At 43.0% G+C, this 25,869-nt stretch overlaps 1 protein-coding gene across 1 annotated transcript; it reads left to right on the forward strand.

Annotated features, from left to right (window-relative positions):
* Positions 1–3,141: 3,141 nt before the first annotated feature.
* Positions 3,142–25,028, forward strand: PSMD13 (proteasome 26S subunit, non-ATPase 13). The gene is made up of 13 exons (XM_075837647.1): positions 3,142–3,380; positions 6,585–6,663; positions 8,982–9,016; positions 10,544–10,599; positions 10,718–10,761; positions 11,485–11,571; positions 20,592–20,763; positions 21,258–21,337; positions 21,690–21,815; positions 21,896–21,958; positions 22,550–22,630; positions 23,681–23,797; positions 24,685–25,028. The coding sequence occupies exons 1-13, from the start codon at positions 3,280–3,282 to the stop codon at positions 24,778–24,780; spliced, it is 1,137 nt and encodes a 378-aa protein (XP_075693762.1). The 5' UTR covers positions 3,142–3,279; the 3' UTR covers positions 24,781–25,028.
* Positions 25,029–25,869: the final 841 nt, after the last annotated feature.

The raw sequence follows: 25,869 nt of genomic DNA on the forward strand, positions 1-25,869 counted from the left end.
TTTCCCATCTACAAAAGTTGTGTTGTTTGTGTGTTTGTGGATAGTTTTATACACATTTTCCAAATTAATTTTAGTTACATAAAACAGGGCCACAAATACTGTGTAAAACAAAGAAAGTCATACATGTATGTGTGTACCTAGTCCATGACCGGGCCCTGGCTGAATGTGATGAATTATAGTGGCACATTTGAGGCCCCTACAATATATTGGGTTGACTGCCGCTGCTATAAACCTCTCTTATGGGGACACTGGTCTTAAGAGACTGGAACAGGGATTTATTGTTGCAATAGTCACTGTGTAAATTCGGCCTCTCCACAATTAATGATGAGTACTGACCTATTCCCAGAGTCATTCTGATCAGATTTTTATGATGAGATCTTTGAGACAACCCCTTTAAATATATCATGGATAATGGAGATCCATTTTTGTATCTACGAACATAAAACTATCAGCATGTTTCTAAATGGACTGTTTCATAAGCGCGTCTAAAAGGGTCTTTAGACTCTGCCCGTAGTTTTTCATTGCCTCATATCTGTCTGTAAACAGTCCTGCTATTTACTCATCCAGGTTAGACATGCAGGGCAAACGTAAAGGTGTTGCACCCACTTGTAACCTGGATCAGCATACAGCGGGACATTTACAGACATGAATACACCCATAATCTTACATGAAATGTCGCTTTGTGCCTTAGCACCCTCGTAGCCTATTAGTACAGCTGGCCACACACAGGGGAGTACGTGATGGGTCCCGACTATGTAGTGACAGTAAACTGAGCTGCAGTGATGCATATAGCAGCATAACGTCATCAATAGATGGATAGTAGTAATCATATACCAAATCTGTACAACGTAGAAGCCACATAAAAGTGCTAGATAGTAGAACGCCACCAGCTGGTTTTTTCACCCTACAAAAAGGAGCACATTTTTAGTATGTTTGGAGCCTCTACACAAACTGTGGATAGAAAAGTACAGGGATGGACAGAATATCTACCGGAATATGGCGCACTGCAGTAAGGAAAGGATGCTGCCTGAGGTAAAGTTCTCACCTCATCGATCGTGCACTTCTGTATGGGGCGTTCACCATATTATTGCTATCTCTGTAAACTTTATTTGTTCAGAATAACAACAAAAATTCAGTGTAAAAAAATAAATAAGTACAGACAAAAGTGGAGGATTTTGTTTTCTTAAATTTTTTGGTTAAATATATGCTCTGATAATGGTGCCATGCAATCCACAAAAAATGCTGCCCTACAACGCCCAAAACACAGTGCCAAACTGTCCCCAAGTAATAGTGCCAAAAAATCCCAGTGGTGCCATATAAGTGCCCATATAATAGTGCGTTTTGTGTCAGCGCCTATAGAGTCTCTCAGCTAAAGGGGTTTCCCCAGAATCATAAATTATCACCTATCCACAGGATAGGGGATAATTTCCTGATTGCTGGGGCCCCATCGCCCCACCGATCATGAGAATGGGAATTTTCAAACCCTCAGATTCTCCTCACCTCCCCCTCATCTCCCCTCTCAGTGAGGCGGAGCTTGAATGGAGTGGCGATAGAGAATTCGCCCTGCCACTCCCTTCAATGTCTATGAGAATAACAGAAACAGCCAAGCACTGTACTCGGCTGTTTCCGTCATTCCCATAGACTATGAATGATGCTGCAGCGAGAATGCTTAACCGCCATAGGGGGGCCAAAGAATCAGCATAATAAAATCTAGCATGTCCAGACTAGGGTTGCCACCTGGCTGGTAAAAGTTAAATATTATTTTACAATAAGTTCACACCTGCGTTCGGCTTTTAGTAGTTCTGCTCCGTCAGAGGAGCAGAACAACAGAAATACCGGAAGCTCAGGTTCTGTTGCACGACAGACCACACCGGCAGCCGACGGAACCCTTTGACTTTAATGGGTTCCGCCAGGTTTCCATCATGATGTACGTGTTATTACCGGAAAAAATAGCGCTATTGTTTTCTGTATTTTTGGCCGGATCTGCGAATGATCTGGCCTAACGGAGCCTGCATTACAGATGTGAACAAGGCCTTACTTCCTTTTTTAATTGGATACACCTGCCAGTCTGCCCAGCCAAAGGAACATTAGCAATTAGCGCAAATGGGAGGTTGGCATTGGTGGCAGATTGCAGCAGGCAAGGCAGTAAAAAGCCAGAGAAACTCACATTTAACAGCGGGATGGGAACACTGCCAGCCTGCTCAGTCCCGGGATTCATGGGTGGAGGAGTAGATACTGATTGTTACCGGGAGAGGGTCCCAGACACGAGTGGCAAATCCTACTCAGTGTGGGGTCACACCCCATAAGAACACCCACTTTTTACCCATGTTGGGGTGTATTTACACATGCAGGTTTTCTGTTGTTTTTCACAAAACTGCAACAAAAAACGCCACAAAAAACGCCACAAAAAACATCACTTTTAAATACACCCTGAACTGGGCCGGTATTTTGGGGTGAAAAGGTGGCAACCCTTGCCCGATTAATAAAAACTGATTTTGGAGGACACTGGACTGTGGCATGAACACTAGATTATCAGCATTATTAGGCAAGATAGTATCTAATGTTTACGACATTTTTGCACTGATCGCAAAAATACAATTGAAGTCCTTCCTCCATGTTCTGAGAAACGTGGTTATCACATCACATAAGTGACAAGTCACTGTAAGAGCCACAATCGAAGGGCTTCGGCACCAAAGACACTCTATAATCGCTGTATCGCGCCACATCACAAAATTAGCAAAAACAACACATTCGCAAGAAATTCACACTGCGAACACACAGCGATCTTTGGTTGTGCGACCCGTGTCGCAGCCAAAGTTGTTGTGTAATCTGTAAAAAGGCTTCCAAATAATTTTTTTTTTATTACTCATTTAAAAAAATAATAATATCGAGAATGTAATGAACTATAAAAAAAAAATCAGTGTCACAAAGGTTACAATATTACCCATTAGTATTACCACAAAAGTGGGACAAAACTATCTCAATACAAAGCTTTATTGTTCGCATAAAGTACAAATAGAACACGACCTAATTTGTCTCATGACATTCCCTGTAGTTACCGGACGTTCACTTTGACGTCGCATAGTGACAGTTACTATGGCTGCGGGAGGCTTGCTGCGCAGGACGCCGGGAAATGTAGTTTATCGCTGATGCTTTACGGCTTTGAGTGTTGCATCGTAGCGGAAGTGAGTGTGCAGGTTAGTTTGACACTTCCGGTAGTGGCGGCCGGTGTTTCTTGCACGCTTTTTACCCGTAGGTGATCTGTGTTGATTCAGCGAAATGAGGGACGTGACCGCCTTCCTACAACAGCAGCAGAGCCAGAGCTCGACGCCCGAGATAGCGGCAATATGGCACCGGATGGAGGAGCTCTACAACAAGAAGTGAGTACAGAGTACCAGACACCCACAAAGCACAATCTCAGCACCACGGGCAGTGCTGTACATCAGGCCACGTACAGCGCCTCCTTTACCAACACTAGTGCTGATCAATATTTTTCTTGTTGCCCGTAGCAGCCAATCAGAATCTAGATTTTATGTTTCCAAGACCGGTTCAGAGATAGTAGGAGTGATCTGATTGGTTGCTACGTGCCTTCAATTTTGGGAGCCTCTCAGTAGGTTGGAGCCACTAAACCACCAGCATGTTGTTATAAAGCTGGTGTTTAAAGGGGTTTGCCCATGAAGGACATCTGACATAGCCACAGATATGTCAGATAGATGCGGGTCCCACGTCTGGAACCCGCACCTATCCCTAGAACGGGGGGCCCCTAATCCCCGTTATAGCTTTTTGTGCTCACGCTGCCTCCCGGCCATTTCCTGTTTACATGGTCTTGAGTTACGGAAATAACATAACTCGCTGAGCTACGCTGTTTCCGTATGTACAATTCAGTTCTATGGGAGCTGGGCTGTTTCTGTAACTCCCGACCATGTAATCAGGAAGTGGCCGGGAGGCAGCGTGAGCACAAAGCTAGAACGGGGTTTAGGGTGCCCCGTTCTAGAGATAGATGCGGGTCCCAACTCTGCGACCCGCAGTTATCTGATATTTGACATATCCTGTGGATGTCATAAATGTCCCTCATGGGGAAAAAAACCAAAAACCTTTCAATGTTCTATACCTGCCCAGGTCAAAACCAGACATTTCGGAAATAGTAAAGAGAAGGTCCTATTACACCGGCCGATTTTGGCTGGTGCAGCGAGCTCATTGATTGGAGCTCGTTAGGGCATGGCCACACGTGGCGGATTTCCTCCGCAACTGTCCGCATCAATGCTGCACCTAATCCGGGTTGCGGATTACGGCTGCGGATCTGCCCAAAATGTGCAGAAAATTGATGCGGACTAGCTGCTGCGGACTGCGGGAAAAGTGCTTCCCTTCTCTCTATCAGTGCAGGATAGAGAGAAGGGACAGCACTTTCCCTAGTGAAAGTAAACGACTTTCATACTTACCGGCCGTTGTCTTGGTGACGCGTCCCTCTTTCGGCATCCAGCCCGACCTCCCTGGATGACGCGCCAGTCCATGTGACCGCTGCAGCCTGTGCTTGGCCTGTGATTGGCTGCAGCCGTCACTTAGACTGAAACGTCATCCTGGGAGGCCGGACTGGAGACAGAAGCAGGGAGTTCTCGGTAAGTATGAACTTCTATTTTTTTACAGGTTGCTGTATATTGGGATCGGTAGTCACTGTCCCGGGTGCAGAAACAGTTACTGCCGATCGCTTAACTCTTTCAGCACCCTGGACAGTGACTATTTACAGACGTCTCCTAGCAACGCTCCCGTCATTACGGGAGCCCCATTGACTTCCTCAGTCTGGCTGTAGACCTAGAAATACATAGGTCCAGCCAGAATGAAGAAATGTCAAGTTAAAAAAGCAAGACGCATAACATGTGCATGACAGCTGCAGACTTCATTGCGGAAATTAGAATCTCCATTGAAGTCAATGGAGAAATTCCGCCATGAGTCCGCCACTGCTCCGCAACAGACAGAGCATGCTGCGGACACCAAATTCCGCTCCGCAGCCTATGCTCCGCAGCGGAATTTTACGCATCGTCTAAACGAACACTGCTAAATTAAAGTGGGAGTCAATGGACAAACGGCTCCGCTGCGGATTAACGCTGCGGAGTGTCCGCAGCGGAATTTAAGTGAAATTCCGCCACGTGTGAACCCAGCCTTATAGTCTGCATGATAATCGCCCAGTGTAAAACCCCCTTAACTCACAATGTAACAAGGTCAGGCGCAGTGAATGGAGATGTACTGTCCTCCGCTTTATGTGTGCAATGCACATGCGTCTGATACCGCCGGACTCCTTCACAAGTTGTAATTTGATTTACTAACGGATTGATAGCGAGGTGTCGGTTTTTGTTGACGATACAAATCTTTGTAGGATTTTTAAAACTCAGGTTGACTATAAAATATTACAGAAAGGTGTAAATAAGCGGACAGCATGGGAAAAATCATGGCAGATGAAATTTAATGTTGATAACTGTAAAGTAATGCACCTAGGACGCAATAATATCGTTAATTCATATACATTTAATGGAATAAAACTGGGGATAACCGAACAAGAGAAGGACCCGGGTATTCTAGTAACAAGCTAAGCAGCAGCGCTCAATGTCAGGCAGCAGCTGCAAAAGCAAATAGGATTTTTGGGTGTATAAAAAGAGAAATAAAAACCTGTGATTCAAATGTCATATTACCCCTCTATAAATCCCTTGTAAGGCCACATCTTGAATATGGAATATATTTTTGGGTTTAACATTGTTAAAAGGATATAGGAGAACTGGAGAGGGTTCAAAGGCGGGTGACTAGATTATTAAATGGAATGGGAGGTGTCCCTTGGGCCCCATGCACACGACCGTAGTGGTTTTACGGTCTGTAGGACCACAATAAAACCCTTGTTCATTCTCATTAGCAACGGAAGCGTTACCAGTGAAATCAATGGTAATGCAAATGGAAGATCTGGTTTACGTTTTGCCTTTCCGTTGATGGGTTCCTCCGACGGAACTCATTAATGGAAACCGAACGCTGATGTCAACAGGCCCTAACAGCTGAAACATTTGGAAATCGCAGGCTTTTTTTTCAGATGCGTTTCTTTAGGCTGCATATGAAAACGCATGAAACGCACAATGTGAACCCAGCCTGAAGGAGACTGCATGCGTCATCTGAACCGTCATTTCACCAATTTGATGCCCCAGGATGTGCGTTCTGGGTGGGGTCTATAAACCACTACTGTCATCAGGGGTGCAGTCCCGGGACAGCGGGGTCTACTTATACCCATACACATTATATTATCAGTAAAATGACCGGCTGTCTATCACATTTTGCGTAAACTTCATTCAATATCCTCAATCATGATTAAGGACGCTCGCAGCGTCTGAAACGCGTAGGCTTCTTATCAACCATTATCACCTTTTTTTCCCTACACTATCAGGATGTCACGCTGTGCTCTTTACTCCTGATTTTAACTAGCCAAAATATTGGCCCATTAAACTTGGAAAAACTTCCTCCATTTTATTGAATCGTCTGTGCTGGATCCAAACCCCATCTTCTCTGGTCTCAATCATTTCTGTCTGCTTCTCTGTGGATCTCCCCTGTAGGCTCTGGCATCAATTGACTCTCCAGCTTCTGGACTTTGTACTGGATCCTGAATGTGCAAAAGCGGATGGACTTATCAAAGTAAGTGTGAACAGTCACCAGTCAGTACACCTCTGCACTGCGAAGTGTTTCTGACCTGTTTTTAGGGAAGCACTTCTATTGAGACTGCAATGTTACATGCTTGTTCTTGCTCCATGTTTTTCCTTTCTCTTCATATCCTGCACAGCGTAGTTGAAATCATTTTCTAACAGGATCCACCTGTTCTCGATCACATCGCAGTTATGAATGTAAATGTGATGGTGGATCTGACACGTAGGACCGGCTGTCACTGAAATCGTCAGTCACGCTGATCTGACGGACTCGGGTTTCAGCGCAAGCCTTCAAAGGTTTACATAGCCTTTAGCCTCTTAACGACTGCCGTATAGTCTTTTTACGGCGGCTGCTCAGGGTAGTTCTTCTGAAGCGTCGTATTTTCACGGCAGCACTTCAGAAGTTGTTTCCCGCAATTTGCTAACAGCCTCGGCTTCAGGGCAACGATCAGAGACCAATAGCAGTGGTCTCCGGTCATGTGATCCCACCCGTTTAACCCCTCAGATGTGGTGGTCAATTGTGACCGCCGCATCTAAGTGGTTTTAGAGGGAGTGCGATCGCGGGGTGCCAATGGTATTATGGCAGTCCGATGCCCCCAGGTCTGCCTCTACTGAACGCCTATTAGGCCTAACAAATTCCTGTCAGTTTTGCGCTGACAGGCAATAATACACTGCAGTACAGAAGTATTGCAGTGTATTCTAAAAGTTATCAAATGATCGTGTAGTGAAGTCAGTGGGACTAAAAAAAATGAACAAAGTTTAATAATGTTTATAATAAATGAATAAAAATTCCCCCCCAAAAATACATGAAAATCCAACTTTTTCCCCTTACAAAATGTTTTATTATGAAAAAAGTTACACATATTTGGCATTGCCGCGTCCGTCACGTCCCCAACTATAAAACAATGACATCATTTAACCTGCACAGTGAACTCCGTAAAAACCCCTTAGTGACCAGTCTATTTTAGGCCTTAATGACCCAGCCATTTTTTACGTTTTTCCATCATCTCATTAAAACAGCTATAACTTTTTTATTTTTGCGTCGACATGGCTGTATAAGGTCTTGTTTTTTGCGGGACAAGTTGTAATTTTTAATAGCCCTATTTTGGGGTACATAGAATTTATTGATTAACTTTTATTAACTTTTTTTTGGGGGGAATAGAAAAAAAACGGCAATTTCGCCAAACTGTTTTTGCGTCCTAAATTTTCACCGTTTACTGTGTGGTATAAATAACACACAAACTTTATGCAGCGTGTTTTTGCCATTGCAACGATACCAAATTTGTATCGTTTTTGTATGTTTTACTACTTTTACACAGTGAAAACACATTTTTTTTCAAAATTATTTGTTTTTGCGTCCCCATGTTTGAAGAGCCATAACTTTTTATTTTTTTCGCCGATGTAGTTGCATGAGGGCTTTTTTTTTTTTGCGAAATGACTTGTAGTTTTTATTGGTACCATTTTGGAGTAGATGCGACTTTTTGATCACTTTTTGCCACATTTTTTTTTAAGGCTGGATTCAAAGAAAACAGCAATTTTTGCATGGTTTTTATTTTATTTTTTACGAGGTTCACCGTGCGGGTTAAATGATGTAATAAGTTTATAGTCGGGGTCGTTACGGACGCGGCGATGCCAAATATGTGTAACTTTTTTACTTCATTTTGTTTTTTCATAATAAAGCAGTTTGTAAGGGGAAAAAGTGGGTTTTTCATTTTTTTTTTTTTTTTTACTAGTCCCACTAGGGGACTTAACTATGCGATTATCCGATCGCATTTATAATACACTGCAATACTTCTGTATTGCAGTGTATTATACCTGTCCGTATAAAACGGACAGGCATCTGCTAGGACAAGCCTCCGGCATGATCTAGCAGGCATTCACTACAGGCAGACCTGGGGGCCTTTATTAGGCCCCCCAGGCGGCCATAGAAGACAGACACTCGGCGATCTTATCGCCGAGTGTCAGTGGGATCAGGGGGAGCTCCCTCCCTCTCTCCAAAACCACTCAGATGCGGCGCTCGCTATTGAGCGGCGCATCTGAGGGGTTAAACAGGTGAGATCGATACTAATATCGATCTCACACGTTCGAGCAGGGACGCCCTCAGCTACATCTGGCAGCCGAGACCAGGGAGATTTAACGGCTCCCTGCTCTGTTTATTCCGATGCCGTAAAAAGGCCCATGCATCGGAATAAAGCCCATTAGTGGCCGCCATAAAAACACTATGGGGCGGTCACTAACGGGTTAAGGGTTTTTTCTTTTTTGTTTACTTAAGTATAGATGTGTAATGATTTTTCTTTTCTCGTTTCACAGCTTTATGAGAACTTCATCAGTGACTTTGAGCACAGGTAAAATTCAGTTTTTCCTCCTATAATGAGCGGTCATGTTCTGGATCTCCTGGGCTTGTCCATCGAGGGGGCATGCCACAGAAAACTGGGTGACATCCAACATGGCCGTCATTCTAGCACCCTCATTGTTTATCACTCCGCCTAGTTATGCACTGATACTACTTGTTTGTACATTATATTTGGTATTCAAGACACCAGGAAAGCTTTTTTTGGTGGAGTAGGATTTATTTTCCCCCTAAAATATTTTACGACATGAAACGGGATAAATAAATTACTTTTCATCATCTAATTAAAGGGCAAATCTTTAACTCTGGTAAAGATTTCCTATGAAAAGGTCGCGCTCAGATGTGGTGGATTGTGCACCGAAAATCTGCAACAAAAGTTTCAAAACCACATTCACACCAAGCAGGTTTGTCGGCTGAGGAGTTTCAAACGTTGCCCTGTGTTTTAAATGAGAAGAACGCAGAAGGTCCGCACCAGTGGAGCGGCAATAGCTGAGATTTTAATTTGAATGACCTATTTAGAGGAGAGACTTGGGGATTTCTGAGGGTATTTTTTTTCCTGTAGCGGTATTGAGCGGCTATTAAAAAAAAAAAAATGGAGGCCTTTACTAATCTACTCCATGCATGAATTTTGTACTAGAGAAGAAAACCTGCAACTGGATGTAAACGATGCGGGCAGAGTGTCCGTCTGGCGTCCTGTCCACGACATCACGTTATGCAGTTGTATGTATAAAACCTTGGACTATGCGGTGGTTATGTGACTGCATGGACGACCGGCACCGTATTGTTTACATGCAGAACCCGGGTGCAATATTAATTTACATCTGAAATGTATAAAAAAAATTAAAAATTAACCTCCACATGGAGTGGAAAAAAAACCCGCAAATTTTCCATGGCTCCTTCAGGGCCAGTTCGCACGTTGTGTAAATACTGCAGATTTGCCGCAATGGAATTGGTTACGGAAAATCCGCAGCTAATACAGTAGCAGCAAAGTGGATGAGACAGAACAAATCTCATTCACGCGCTGCGGAAATACGGAGTGGAAATACCGCTCAGAAATTGACCTGCAGCGCGGGTCATTCCGCAGCATGTCAATTGTCTTTACATAAACTCTTATATATTGCGGGATTTCACCATCTAATTCAATGGGGAAGTAAATCCTACATCAAATATCAGTGGAACTCAGAAAAAAAAAAATTAAACTTACCTAGGAGTCTGTGTTTCATCCTCCTGGGATGACGCTTCATCCCATGTGACCGCCTCTGCAGCCAATCACAGGCTGGTCTGCTAGCTTGCCGGCTAAGTGCGGCAGTTTTTCGCAGCAGACCTTTCTGGCGAAAAAAATCGCACCTCAATTTAATGAGCTTTTTCGCCCGGAATTCCCTGCGGTGCACAGGGCGGATGCGCCGGGTGATATTACGCAGCGTATCCGCCCCGTGTGAACTCCGCCTTAAAATAATCTACATAGCGTTATTTGTGCTTTAATAACTAGTTTTCCTCTGAATAATGTGAGCTTTCTTTTCAGAATTAACCCCTTATCTCTGGTTGAAATAATTCTCAATGTGGTGCGACAGATGACAGGTGAGGAAAGTCCCGTGTGTTTGAACATGAGTCAGTTTTTTTTGTTTATTAACATATATTTTTTGAAGATGTTCTCTATTAATAATGTCAATTGCTTTTTTTTCTTTTTTTTTCCTAGAGCCCACTGTGGCCCTCAGCTTTCTAGAAAAAACTCGGGAGAAGGTGAGAGTCCAGACCTGGTGGATCTTTCTGTGTTTTTACTTTTCGTTAAATTAGTCTCGAGACGATTTTACTGACCGTGTTTTATAAAATTATAATTATCTGGAATCCTAATGAATAAGGCCCCATGCACCCGAACGTGCTTTTGCGGCCGCAATTCCCCCGAAAATCCACGGAAGAACTGCGGCCCCATTCATTCCTATGGGGCCATGCACATGACCGTGGTTTCCGCGTTCCGGGCTCATTGGAAAAAAATTGCCGCGGCCATGTGCACGGCCCGCGATTTGCCGGCGGCTCGCGGCTGACACTCCGTGGCCGGCCGACCCATAAATCACGGCTGTGCACATGGCTACGGTTGTGTGCATGAGGCCTTAGGCTGCAGCAGGAGCTTTTGTTTTACGTTCTCCCATAGACTTCAGAACTTTCGGAAAAGCAAACCTAGAATGTGGGACTGGGGTTTAGCAGCCGTGCCTAATCAACGCTGCTCCAAAAATGGGGTTGGCATTGCGGGAAAGGACCCTGGTTCTCAGTTATTTGAAAGGTGGCGGAGGGCTGGTCATTGTAATTCCCCCAAAACCGAAGCAAAGTGTTGCCATATAAACCGCACACACGTGAACACTCCTAGTTTGTTCCCAGTCGTGTTATTGTTTTGCTTTATTGATGATCATTTTTTCTGACACCGTTGATGGAAATGTTTTTTTTTTTTTTTTTGCATCTTGTTCCCAGGTGAAAAGCAGTGATGAGGCGGTGATACTCTGCAGGACGGCCATTGGAGCTTTAAAGCTGAACATTGGAGACTTACCAGCCACTAAGGTGTGTGAACAAAATTGTAATACAGAATTTTGTAAATCTCTCTTTGGAATAAAACCAACATAATGTAAAGACTATTTTATTGGCCATTATAGCTGGAAGTTTGTATTTTTAGACACCTTTTATTATTTAGCACTTTATCTAAAAATCAAATATATATAATATGTGTCTTTAGCTCAACATCTTTAGATTCTTAAAGAGGCTCTGTCACCAGATTTTGCAACCCCTATCTGCTATTGCAGCAGATAGGCGCTGCAATGTAGATTACAGGAACGTTTTTATTTTTAAAAAACGAGCATTTTTGGCCAAGTTATGACCATTTTTGTAGTTATGCAAATGAGGCTTGCAAAAGTACAAGTGGGTGTGTTTAAAAGTAAAAGTCCAAGTGGGCGTGTATTATGTGTGTACATCTGGGCGTTTTTAATACTTTTACTAGCTGGGCGTTCTGATGAGAAGTATCATCCACTTCTCTTCAGAACGCCCAGCTTCTGGCAGTGCAGATCTGTGACGTCACTCACAGGTCCTGCATCGTGTCAGACGAGCGGGGACACATCGGCACCAGAGGCTACAGATGATTCTGCAGCAGCATCGGCGTTAGCAGGTAAGTAGCTACATCGACTTACCTGCTAACGCCGATGCTGCTGCAGAATCAACTGAAGCCTCTGGTGCCGATGTGTCCGACACGATGCAGGACGTCACAGATCTGCACTGCCAGAAGCTGGGCGTTCTGAAGAGAAGTGGATGATACTTCTCGTCAGAGCGCCCAGCTAGTGAAAGTATTAAAAACGCCCCGATGTACGCACATAATACACGCCCAGTTGGACTTTTACTTTTAAACACACCCACTTGGACTTTTGCAAGCCTCATTTGCATAACTACAAAAATGGTCATAACTTGGCCAAAAATGCTCGTTTTTTAAAAATAAAAACGTTCCTGTAATCTACATTGCAGCGCCTATCTGCTGCAATAGCAGATAGGGGTTGCAAAATCTGGTGACAGAGCCTCTTTAAACCCCTTTCCGACATCCGCATGTATATATACAGCAGAGGTCGGGTGGGGGAGAGTGGAGCGGGCTCACGGGCTGAATGAGCATGTCCGCTGTATCTTACAGCCGACACTTCGGTGTAATGAGCGGGATCCCGCACATTTAACCCATTAGATGCCACGGGGAATAGCGATCGCGGTTAGAATGAGGTGCAGTCGGCCCCCCCATGTCGTGATCAGTGTGCCAATGGCAAACTGGGGCCCTAATAAAAGTCTACCATCTTTGTACACCCTTTAAGCGCTGCTGAAAGGGAAGGCTTAAAGAGACTCTGTCACCACATTATAAGTGCCCTCTCTTCTACATAAGGAGATGGGCGCTATAATGTAGATGACAGCAGTGCTTTTTATTTAGAAAAACGAAATATTTTTACCACGTTAGGAGCAATTTTAGCTTTATGCTAATTAGTTTCTTAATGCCCAAGTGGGCGTTTTTTTTACTTTAGACCAAGTGGGCGTTGTACAGAGGAGTGTATGATGCTGACCAATCAGCGTCATGCACTTCTCTCCATTCATTTACTCCGCGCATAGGGACACTGCGTTGTTCGCTATGTGCTGTCTTATACTGACATATTTACGTTACTGAAGTGTTTAGACCGTGAATAGATATTCCTTCCAGCCAGGACGTGATGTCTATTCACAATAGTTAACGTTTGTTTGGTACTTACAGCAGAGCAAAGCGTAATCTCGCTGTAACCTTTCATTTACTGCATGATCCCGCGAGATTACGCTTTGCTCTGCTGTAAGTACCAAACAAACGTTAACTAAGTGCCGGAATTGTGAATAGACATCCCGTCCTGGCTGGAAGGAATATCTATTCAATGTCTAAACACTTCAGTAACGTAAATATGTCAGTATAAGACAGCACATAGCGAACAACGCAGTGTCACTATGAGCTGAGTAAATGAATGGAGAGCAGTGCATGACGCTGATTGGTCAGCGTCATACACTCCTCTGTACAACGCCCACTTGGTCTAAAGTAAAAACACGCCCACTTGGACATTAAGAAACTAATTAACATAAAGCTAAAATCGCTCCTAACTTGGTGAAAATAGATAGTTTTTCGAAATAAAAAGCACTTCTGTCCCCTACATTACAGCGCCCATCTCCTTATGTAGAAGAGAGAGCACTTATAATGTGGTGACAGAGCCTCTTTAGTAGGTGCCTCTCAGAATCACGATATACTGTAATACTTTAGTATTGCAGTATATTGTGTGAGCGATCCAACGATGACTGGTTCAAGCCCCCTAGAGGGACTAATAAAAAAAATTTAAGTTAAACAGTTTGCTTTTGTTTTTTACTTTTTATATGAAAAAAAAAAAATTTAAAAAAGAATAAACATTAACATATCTGTATCGTTGCATCCACAAAAGTTGGACGTATCACAATATGACAATATTTAACCCACATGGAGAACACCGCCCAAAAAATTAAAATGCCAGAATTTCTGTTTTCTGGTCACCACATCTCTTACATAAAAGGGATCAAGTGACCACCTCCCCATTCAAATCTCCTCACCACAGTTGTGCGATGGGAGGGGGTCTCGTTCTAATGATTTGTCCCCGTGGTCAGACATCCAACGACTTAACATTTATCAGCTATTCAGTAGATCATACCTGTCACTAGGCAAACACTCTTACAGTGGTCTCCAACCTGTGGCTTGTAGTTTCACAACAGCTGGAGAGCAACAGGTTGAGATCTTGGCTCTATAGGATGCCCTATAAACGTGGTAGGACTTGCATCTGTACCAGTTAACCCCTTCCCTCTTTAGCCACTTTTGACCTTCCTGACCGAGCCTCATTTTTCAAATCTGACATCTGTCACTTTATGTGGTAATAACTCCGGAATGCTTTCACCTATCCAAGCGATTCTGAGATTGTTTTCTCGTGACACATTGGACTTTATGTTACTGGCAAAATTTGCTCGATATGTTCAGCATTTAATTGTGAAAAACACCAAAATTTAGCGAAAAATTGCAAAAATTAGCATTTTTCTCAATTTAAATGTATCTGCTTGTAAGACAGGCAGTTATACCACACAAAATTGTTTCTAATTAACATCACCCATATGTCTACTTTAGATTGGCATCGTTTTTTGAACATCCTTTTATTTTTCTATGACCTCACAAGGCTTAGAACTTTAGCAGCAATTTCTCACATTTTCAAGAAAATTTCAAAAGGCCATTTTTACAGGGGCCAGTTCAGTTGTGAAGTGGCTTTGAGGGCCTTATATATTAGAAACCCCCAAAAAGTCACCCCATTTTAAAAACTTCACCCCTCAAAGTATTCAAAACAGCATTTAGAAAATGTCTTAACCCTTTACACATGTCACAGGAATTAAAGCAATGTAGAGGTGAATTTTACAAATTTCATATTTTTTTGCAGAAATAAATTTTTAGTACAATTTTTTTTATAACACAGAAGGTTTTACCAGAGAAATGCAACTCAATATTTGTTGCCCAGTTTCTGCAGTTTTAGGAAATATCCCACATGTGGCCGTAGCGTGCTACTGGACTGAAGCACCGGCCTCAGAAGCAATGGAGCACCTGGTGGATTTTGGGGCCTTATTTTTGTTAGAATAAATTTTAGGCACCATGTCAGGTTTGAAGGGCTCTTGCGGTGCCAAAACAGTCAAAATCCCCCAAAAGTGACCCCATCTGGGAAACTACACACCTCAAGGAAATTATCTAGGGGTACAGTGAGCATTTTGACCGCACAGCTTTTTTACAGAAATTATTAGAAGTAGGCCGTGAAAATTAAAATCAACATTTCTTCAAAGAAAATGTAGGTTTAGCGATTTTTTTTCTCATTTTCACAAAGACTAAAGGAGAAAAAGCACCGTAAAATTTGTAAACCAATCTCTCCCGAGTAAAACAATACCCCACATGTGGTAATAACCGGTTGTTTGGAGACACGGCGAGGCTGAGAAGGGAAAGAGCGCTATTTGGCTTTTGGAGCTCAAGTTTAGCAGGAATGGTTTGTGGAGGCCATGTCACATTTACAAAGCCCCTGAGGGGACAAAACAGTGGAAACCCCCCACAAGTGACCCCATTTCGGAAACTACGCCCATTGAGGAAATTATCTAGGGGTATAGTGAGCGTTTTGACCCAACAGGTTTTTTGCATAAATTATTGGAAATAGGCCCTGAAAATGACAATCTAAATTTTTTCAAAGAAAATGTAGGTTTAGCTAATTTTTTCTCATTTCCACAAGGACTGAAGGAGAAAAAGCACCGTAAAATTTGTAAACCAATCTCTCCCGAGTAAAACAATGCCCCACATGTGGTAATAAACGGTTGTTTGGAGACACGGCAGGGCTGAGAAGGGAAAGAGCGCTATTTGGCTTTTGGAGCTCAAGTTTAGCAGGAATGGTTTACGGAGGCCATGTCACATTTACGAAGTCCCTGAGGAGACAAAACAGTGGAAACCCCCCCACAAGTGACCCCATTTTGGAGACTACACCCATTGAGGAAATTATCTAGGGGTATAGTGAGCTTTTTGACCCCACATGTTTTTTGCAGAAATTATTGGAAGTAGGCCCTGAAAATAAAAATCAACATTTTTTCAAAGAAAATGTAGGTTTAGCTTATTTTTACTCATTTCCACAAGGACTGAAGGAGAAAAAGCACCACAAAATTTGTAAAGCAATTTCTCCCGAGTAAAACAATACCCCACGTGTGGTAATAAACGGCTGTTTGGAGACACGGCTTGGCTTAGAAGGGAAAGAGCGCTATTTGGCTTTTGGAGATCACATTGAGCAGGAATGGTTTGCGGCGGCCATGTCACATTTGCAAAGCCCCTGAGGGGAAAAAACAATGAAAACGCCCAAAAAGTGACACCATTTAGGAAACTACACCTCTTGAGGAATTCATCTAGGGGCGTAGTGAGCATTTTGACCCCACAGATGTTTCATAGAATTTATTAGAATTGGGCAGTGAAAATAAAAACAATCCTTTTTCTTCAATAAGACGTAGCTTTAGCGCAAATTTTTTCATTTTCGCAACAAATAAAGGAAAAAAAAGAACCCAACATTTGTAAAGCAATTTCTACCGAGTACGGCAATACCCCATATGTGGTCATAAACTGCTGTTTGGGCACACGGCAGGGCTCAGAAGGGAAGGACCGCCATTTGGAGTGCAGATGTTTCTGGATTGGTTTCTGGGCGCCTGTGGGCCCAAAACAGTGGAAACCCCCCAGAAGTGACCCCATTTTGGAAACTACACCCCTCAATGCTTTTACCTAGGGGTGTAGTGAGCATGTTAACCCTGCAGGTGTTTTGTAGAAATTAGTGTGAACTCGATGTTGCAGAGTGAAAATGGGATTTTTTCCACAGATATGTGGACAATATGTGGTGCCCAGCTTGTGCCACCATAACGAGACAGCTCTCTAATTATTATGCTGGGTTTCCTGGTTTTAGAAACACCCTACATGTGGCCCTAATCTCTTGCCTGGACAGTCGACCAGGCTCAGGAGTGAAAGCGTACCATGTAAAATTGAGGCCTAATTTGGCGATTTACAAAGTATTGGTTCACAACTGCAGAGGCTCAGATGTGAAATAATAAAAATAAACCCCTGGGAAGTGACCCCACTATGGAAACTGCACCCCTCAAGGCATTTATTAAGGGGTGTAGTGAGCATTTTCACCCCACAGGTCTTTTCCATAAATGAATGCGCTGCGGATGGTGCAAATTAAAAATTTATATTTTTCCCTAGATATGCCATTCAGTGGCAAATATGTCGTGCCCAGCATATGCCACTGGAGACACACACCCCAAAAATTGCTAAAAGGGTTCTCCCGGGTATGACGATGCCATATATGTGGAAGGAAACTGCTGTTTGGGCCGCTGTAGGGTTCAGATGGGAGGAAATGCCATTTGGCTTTTGGAGCGTGGATTTTGCTTGGTAGTAGTTTTGTTTGGAGTCTTACTGGTGTTTCCGTTTATAATGTAGGGCATATGTAAGCCGGGCGGAGTATATAAGGGGCATAGTCAGGTGGTATAATAACGGGGTAAAAAAAAACAATAAAATAATCCATAGATGTGTGTTACGCTGTGACACAATCCTTTCTGCACAGGCCGGTGTTGCACTGATAAATGGTGTCATTTCTTATCCCCCTTTTGGTCCACACTCCGCGCCTTTGTAGTTTGGGGAATTTTGCTGGGAAGTGTTGTCCTGGTATAATACGGGCACCGTCGCTTCCAGCGGATATGTTTGGGCCCTCCCTTTCCTGGTTCCCTAATTTTAGGTCCTTGAAAAATCGCCTCTTGAAACTGAAGAAATGTTCCCCTCGGGCACAACTGCATATTTTTTTATTTCCTGACTTATTGGAGCCATAACTAATTTTATTTTTCATAGACGTAGCGGTATGAGGGCTGGTTTGTTGCGGGACGAGCTGTAGTTATTATTGGTACCATTTTGGGGTACATGCGACTTTTTGATCACCTTTTATCCTATTTTTTGGGATGCCAGGTAAACAAAAAAACGCAATTCTGGCACAGCTTTTTTCGTTTTTTTTTTATACAGCGTTCACCACGCATTATAAATTACATGTTAACTTTATTCTGCGGGTCAGTACGATTCCGGCGATACCTAATTTATAGAACTTTTTCATGTTTTACAACTTTTTTGCACAATAAAATTACTTTTGTAAAAAGAATGTATTTTTTCTGTCGCCAAGTTGTGAGAACCATAACTTTTTAATTTTTTTGTCGACGGAGGTGTATGAGGGCTTGTTTTTTGCGGGACGAGCTATAGTTTTTATAGGTACCATTTTTGGATACGTGCGACTTTTTGATCACTTTTTATTCTAATATTTGTAGGGCAAAGTGACCAAAAAACAGAAACTCTGGTAACGTTTTTTACGTTTTTTTTTACGCTGTTCACCGCGTGCAATAAATAATATAATATTTTGATACCTCCGGTCGTTACGGTCGTGGCGATACCAAATACATATGGTTTATTATTATTTTTCAATAATAAAGGACTTGATAAGAGTAAAAGGGGGATTGTGTTTTATTTGATTACTTGAAACTTTTACTGTTTTCAAACTTTTATTTTGTGCACTTTTTTTTACACTTTTTTATACTTTTTTTACACTTTTTCTCAAGTCCCACTAGGGGACTTGAAGTTCCAACGGTCAGATTTTTTTTTTTCTAATACATTGCACTACCTATGTAGTGCAATGTATTAGATCTGTCAGTCATTCACTGACAGCAAGCCGATTAGGCTTCGCCTCCCGGCGGGGCCTAAATCGGCTTCCGTAATGGCAGAGCAGGAGACCATTGTGTCTCCTGTTGCCATAACAGCAGTCGCCAGTCCCGATTGCCTGTCAGGGCTGGCGATCTGCTAGTAACCGCTACGATGCAGCAATCGCTTTCGATTGCTGCATCGAAGGGGTTAATGGCAGGGATCGGAGCTAGCTCCGGTTCCTGCCGTTACAGGTGGATGTCAGCTGTACAGTACAGCTGACTTCCACCGCTGATGACGCCGGATCAGCTCCTGACCCGGCGCCATCTTGCCGACAGCTACGGAAGCCGATCAGGCTCCGCCGCCGGGCGGATCTTGACCGGCTTCGGTGCTAGGCAGACCGGGAGGCCAGTATTAGGCCTCCGGTTGCCATGGCAGCCACCGGAACCCCGGCAATTTCATTACTGGGGTTCCGATGAGCTGCAAACACCTTAAGTGCAGCGATCGCGTTTGAGCGCTGCACTTAAGGGGTTAATGGCGGGGATCGAAGCTAATTTCGGTCCCCGCCGTTACAGTCGGATGTCAGCTGTAAGATACAGCTGAGATCCGGTGATGATGGGACCGGCTCAGCTTCTGAGCCGGTCCCAAACATTTGGCGTACATGTACGGCAAGATGCGGGAAGTCAGTACTTTCCATGACGTACATGTACGGCAAATGTCGGGAAGGGGTTAAATGATCAGTCAATAGGGTAGGAAAAGGAATGTGCATAGTAAGCAAATGTGTGAGCAGACGTGATGGACTTCTTGACCCTTACGATTACATACGTTACTTTCTGCCAACCGATTTGTGGTTCATGGAGCCATTTAGTGGCTGTAGATGCACCCACGATCTTCTCTGTTGGGACATTTTTATGGATATCCTAACATTTGTGTGTATTTGGTGACATACATTTTAAATGGAGCTGCGTGGTGCGTTGCAGACACCAGGGGGCGTTGGTATCTTTGTGTATTCTACAACCGCACGCCCTTTCATTGCTGAAAAGCAAAAGTGATTGTCTATTACAACCGTTTACCGCCCAGTGGCTTCCTCTTCAAGTAACTTTCTTCATATAAATTACATGATACAAAAATCACAGCTCGGAATAACAAAAAAGTACGGTATGTTTTTGTGCAAATAATGATGATTGAACTATTGACTAAGCCTTTACCTTCCACCAAGCCACCGTCTCCCCACTCATAACAATTAGATCAGTGGAAACCCTCGTGGTATATGACTTGTATTTACCTTTTGGTTTCAAGGAATTGTCCGGTTTTAGAAAATTAATGGTACTTTTTGTATAATTAAAAGTTATACAATTTTCCAATATACTTTCTGTATTCCTCGAGGTTTTCAGTAGGAGCCTTCGTTGTTTAATTCCAGTGGATAACTCTGTCCGTGGTCATGTGATGGGCACACAGGTGCACAGCTCGTTACAGTATGTGTATAAGAGCTGTGTCTTCTAATGATCCCAACCCCTGTGTGTCCATCAAATGACCCTGTAACGAGCTGTACACCTGTGTGTCCGTCACATGACCATGGACAGAATCTATCCACTGGAAGTAAACAAAGGTTCCTACTGAATAACAACAAGCAGAGATCTTGAAAACCGTAAGGAATGAATACAGAAAATAAATTTTATAACTTTTAATTATCCCAAAAAAATAACATTTAATGTGCTAAAATCAAACAAACCCTTTAATGGTTTTCGGCAGCCGTCCTCTTACTTGGGTTCATACCATGCTTTATTTCAATCTGCAGGAAACGATTGAGGGTGTGGAGGAGATGCTGGGAGCGCTGGCCGGCGTGACCTCTGTGCACAGCCGCTTCTATGACCTGTCCAGCAAGTATTATCAGACCATTGGAAATCATGCCTCCTATTATAAAGATGCTCTGCGATTCTTGGGTTGCACAGAACTGAAAGACCTACCAGGTAAAACCCCAAGACCGGATCAGATCCTCATCCTACTTGCTTTTTATTTTCTTGTTTACTCCTTAAGACAAATTGGTTGATCTTGAGGTTTTTGCAACATATTTTATGCGGTTCTTTGCTCCAAAAATTAAATATCAGCTGTGCTGGGACCTCTTCTTGTTCTTCCTCTGTCAGTCAGTTCTTCTCTTCTTGCTCTTGTAGTGGGATCTAGGGAGTAGCAGCCTTATAATAGCCACGGAGCTCTCGTTTTGTTATAATTCTCAAGACTTCATAGAAACGTTAAGTCTTTGCGCTCTCCTTTCTTAGTGTGCCCTCCAGTTTTACACTGAATACATCTATGGCAGCCTGAGAGTCCTAATATAGAGAAATCAGGGATCAAGGCCATAGTCTATTTTATACGCTGAGGAACCTCCTCTCGTGAAGTGTTATTACAATAACTGGAGACTTTCTTTTACTCATTCATGCTTTCATGACATGTCCATGTTTATTTGCAGTGTCCGAGCAGCAGGACAGGGCATTCACTCTCGGGCTGGCTGGTCTGCTTGGAGATGGGGTCTATAACTTTGGGGAACTGGTGAGTGACTTTGCATACCCTGTTGATAAGTGTGAGGCAGCTTCTTGTTAGCACAGTGTTTACCAGTCTGTATCCCAGACCCCCGGCAGTTCTACGAAGACCCAACGTGTTGCGCCATCGATCCCCAGAGGCTTTGCGTTAGATTCGGTAGAAATGTGGGGGGTCTCTGTGTTCGATCCGGAATGCAGACTGTTAAACGCACATACAATACGCCTGTTAGAGTAAGGCCCGGGTCTGTATTCCCAAGCACAATATTTAAATGCACCTGTAATAACACCATATTGTGATCCTTCTGACCAGGATTGCTGTTATAAATCATTACATACAATGACACTATGACGTCTCTCTTCAGCTGATGCACCCAGTGCTGGAATCTCTGCGCAGCTCTGAACGACAGTGGCTGATAGACACCCTTTATGCCTTCAACAGCGGCAATGTAGAGACCTTCAGAGCCTTGAAAACCGCTTGGGGACAGCAGGTTCGGAATTAGTTTTAGATCTTGTCTCATTTTATTCGCTTTCCTTTGCTCATGGACATGTGTTTTCTTTGTTCCTTCAGCCGGACCTTGCTGCCAATGAAAACCTTTTACTTAAGAAGATTCAGCTTCTTTGTTTAATGGAGGTAAGTGACTTTGTAGATGTTACTTATATACATTACCAGTGTATCGTACCAAACCTTTACAGAAATTTAACGATGCAATTTAAAGAAGCACTCCACTTTTTTCTTTCTTTTTGCCCCCTTCATTTGTACATTGGTGTTTCAGTGGAGTGCTGTGTGCAGAAAAACGTACAATCCTTGCATCATGTCGTTTTCGGGTCTGGCGCTGCCCATTTAATCGTCGCTCTGACCTGATTGTCAGGAAACCAGAACTCAGGCTTTCAATGCACTCCTATAGGAGCCAGAACGACGCTCTCGTAGGAATGCATTGAGAGCCTGAGTTCCGGTTTCCTGAAAAGCACAATGAGCACAGACAGGCCAGAGTGACTATTACGTGGCAGTGCCGGACCCGAAAACTACATGATGCAGGGATCGGTAAGTTTTTCTGCACGCAGCACCCCACTGAAGCACCAATGAAAAAAATTAAGGGGGCAAAAAAATTTAGTGCTTCTTTAAATTCCACTTTAAGTAACATTAAATGCGCACGGAATCCGCTATTGGTTTTCAGGTGTTGTGTTTTTGTTTTTTTTAAACTATTTTTTGGTGCTTGTTTAGATGACGTTCACACGGCCAGCAAATCATCGTCAGCTGACATTCGAAGAGATAGCGAAGAGCGCACAGGTCAACGTTAATGATGTGAGTAGAGTAGACGCACAACTAGAATAGTAATTTTCTTTTCTAATTCTTTCAATTTGATCCAGATTTAGTTCACATGGCCGTCTTACGGATTGGTGTGGAATTGGTCCATAAAACAGTGCCCATAGCCTGATATCTCCCATTACGGTGCCTGTGGAGGCGCACTCATAGATTTGTTTCATACATTCTTGAGAAGAAAACACTATAGAATGCTCCATCAGAAGTTATGAAGCCTTATTCCCCAGAAGCATCGATCTAGAGAAGTTTAGAGTGCTTCATGGAGGCACCATATAGTGTCACAGGGAGCACCTACAGGTCTGTAAGGGCCTGTTCATATGAGCGTTCGTTTCCGCTGAGAGGTTCCGTCGGAGGTTTCTGTCAGGTTAACCCCTCAGCGGAAAGTCAAATGGAAACCTCCGCTTCAGTTTCCCTCACCATTGATCTCAATGGGGCACGGAAACATAGCTAATGGTTTCCGTCTGTCACCGTTGTGACAGGGTTCCATCGTTTTGCGTTGACTGCGCTATTGATTCTGTCCAAAACTACCGAAACCTCCGACGGAACCCATCAGCGGAAACAAGCGCTGATGTGAACACACCCTTGCAGAGCGGTTGAGATCTTGTGTGCTGCCACACTGGGCGCGTCCACACTGCAAGTAACTTTTTAAACATAATATTTGTTAAATTCTGCAAATTTCAAAATGGCGCATTAAATATAATGCAAACTATAGAACACACACTTCATAATCTATTCGAAAGCAGCCATTTGTACAGTACAGTCTGAGGTAATCTCACATCAATGCGCCACGTACATGTCACTATTGTCCAATAACATGATATGTAAAACCTCGCCAATAAATTTTTGAAAGTAAATTAAGAGCAAATATCCAAGCAGGCAACGTGACCACAACCATGATCCTTACGAATGCTATTTATAGATCATTCAAGGAAAACTTTCATAACATCATCAGACTGTACACCGGTCACATGCGCTACATCTATGTTGTAAATTGTATTCCGTGCAATGATCTGTCAGTTTTTTTTATCATAGGTGGAGCTTCTTGTCATGAAGGCGCTATCTGTGGGTTTGCTGCGGGGAAGCATTGATGAAGTGGATAAGAAAGTACACATCACATGGGTTCAGCCCCGGGTTCTTGATCTGCAGCAGGTATGTGTTCTGCTTCTCCCAATATTTCAAGTTCTGCTGTTTACCCAGTTCCAATTTTAATACTTAGAGGACCTCTCACTAGGTCATAAAAGTTGAAATGGTGAACTGACCTGAATAGCGCTGTCTCCCTGATTCCAGCGCTGTGTTTTTTGTTTAGGTTTGTTTTTTTCTGGACCCCGTCTCAGACATATGGACCACTGTTGTGTTGACTTCCTATATGCTAATTTGCTGTAGCTAGCTTCTCCACATCTGATCAATCAGCGCAAGACAGTTTGAGTAGTTCACGCCCTGTTGGCTAACTACAGCAAATTAGCATATAGGAAGCCAACTCGGCATACCTCCTAGATTAGGGAGATCCAGGAAAAAAAAACGGCACTGGAATCAGGGAGATGGCACAATCCAGGTTAGTTAACCAGTTCAACATATATGACAAAGCGACAGGTTCTCTTTAAGGGGTTTTATGAAAAAAAAAAATAGGTACGCTTTTTTTGCCTAGAAACCGCGCCATTGTTTTCTATGGGTTCTGTCTGGTATTGCAGCTCAACCTCATTTACTTGATATGCACATCCAGTCTTATGACAAAATGTTATCGGATACACAAGTTTATGCTTTAAAGGGGTTGTCCACTTTAGTCAATCACTTTTTTGTTATATCCATAATAATGTGATTACAGGATGTTCCGCTATACGAATCCCCAGTGACCAACTGTAATCTATGGGGGAACCCAGTTGAGAGTGTCTAATTCCCTTGAAGCCCAATCACAGGGAAATAAAGCGTTACACAGTTCTCATTGCAATCAATGGCCTGTTCATGTAATACACAGACATGCTGGGTCCTCCAGAGCGAGATTTCCCTTCGTTAAGTTCTTTATTTTTTTCTCTCTTCAGATCAAAGGTATGAAAGACCGCTTGGAGTTCTGGTGCACAGATGTGAAGAGCATGGAGATGCTGGTAGAACATCAAGCCCATGACATCTTGACGTAGATTCCCCACACCTCTGTTCAGAGATCGCACCAGTCCCCTCTCCGTCACCAGTTGCTGCTGCGCTTGTGAGCTGGCTGTAGGGGTTATAGCAGGACTCATTTGGGAGTGATTAAAGACCCCACTACCTGAGACATCTGACCTGTGTTCTGGTTTTATCTAGAAGATGCAGCCTCTTTGTTATGTTCTAGGGTTTGTGCCTGCACTGATATGGCAATTGGCAAATAAACCAATTTCTGTAAACTTCTTAACTGCTGTTTTGACATCTTGAATTTTACCAGTCGCATGATAACCTGATCTTACCATAAGGTGCAAACGCAGTGTGATGTAATTCCAATAAAACAATTTCCCATTGGTATTACATTTAATGTATGACACCTTGATAGAATATTTTTCATTGAACTTATGGTTCGTCTGCAAAATAAAATTCCACTAAAAACTGTGCCCAGTGTAGTAGAACTTCCTAAATACAATACAGAAAACATCTGCACTCCTTTACCAAAAGTAAAAACTGTACGAAGGACGTAGAGCAGCCAAAGTCCAAGTAAGCATCTACAGCAAGTTTCCGTCACTTGATTTCCACTGAATAGTTGATCGCACTAACAATCTGGAGCGCTGTACAGAGGGAATGAAGAACTCACAATCTAATTTCCCCATGTCAAGTGCTCATATAAACTAGAGCCAATTTTATATAAAGCCGTATAGTGTGACGGTAATCGATTTTAAAGGGGCTGAACACCAGAACAGGATTATTCTATTCTAACCCAGAAAGTAGTTATTTTCTGTATTTTGTTTGATTGTTGAAAATGTCTGTTGCTAAGAAAATCTTGCTAGTTTTAATAGACACTTGACATTTATCTCAATAAGGCTCTGTTCACATGGTATATTTTTTTAGGTATAGTGGACTACGCAATTCCATATAATGTGCTCTCTTTTTAATATGGAAGCCTATTGGTGACGTATGCCACTGTAAATGTTATGAGCTTTTTAATAGCTGCCTTTATAGCCTATGTGTGACAGATGCCACTGTTAGGCAACTGTCGCAGCATACGTTTAACATATACGCCGGCAGCTTTTTCGGCGTATAAGTTA

Source organism: Rhinoderma darwinii, chromosome 9, assembly GCF_050947455.1.
Source record: "Rhinoderma darwinii isolate aRhiDar2 chromosome 9, aRhiDar2.hap1, whole genome shotgun sequence".
NCBI lineage: Eukaryota > Metazoa > Chordata > Amphibia > Anura > Rhinodermatidae > Rhinoderma > Rhinoderma darwinii.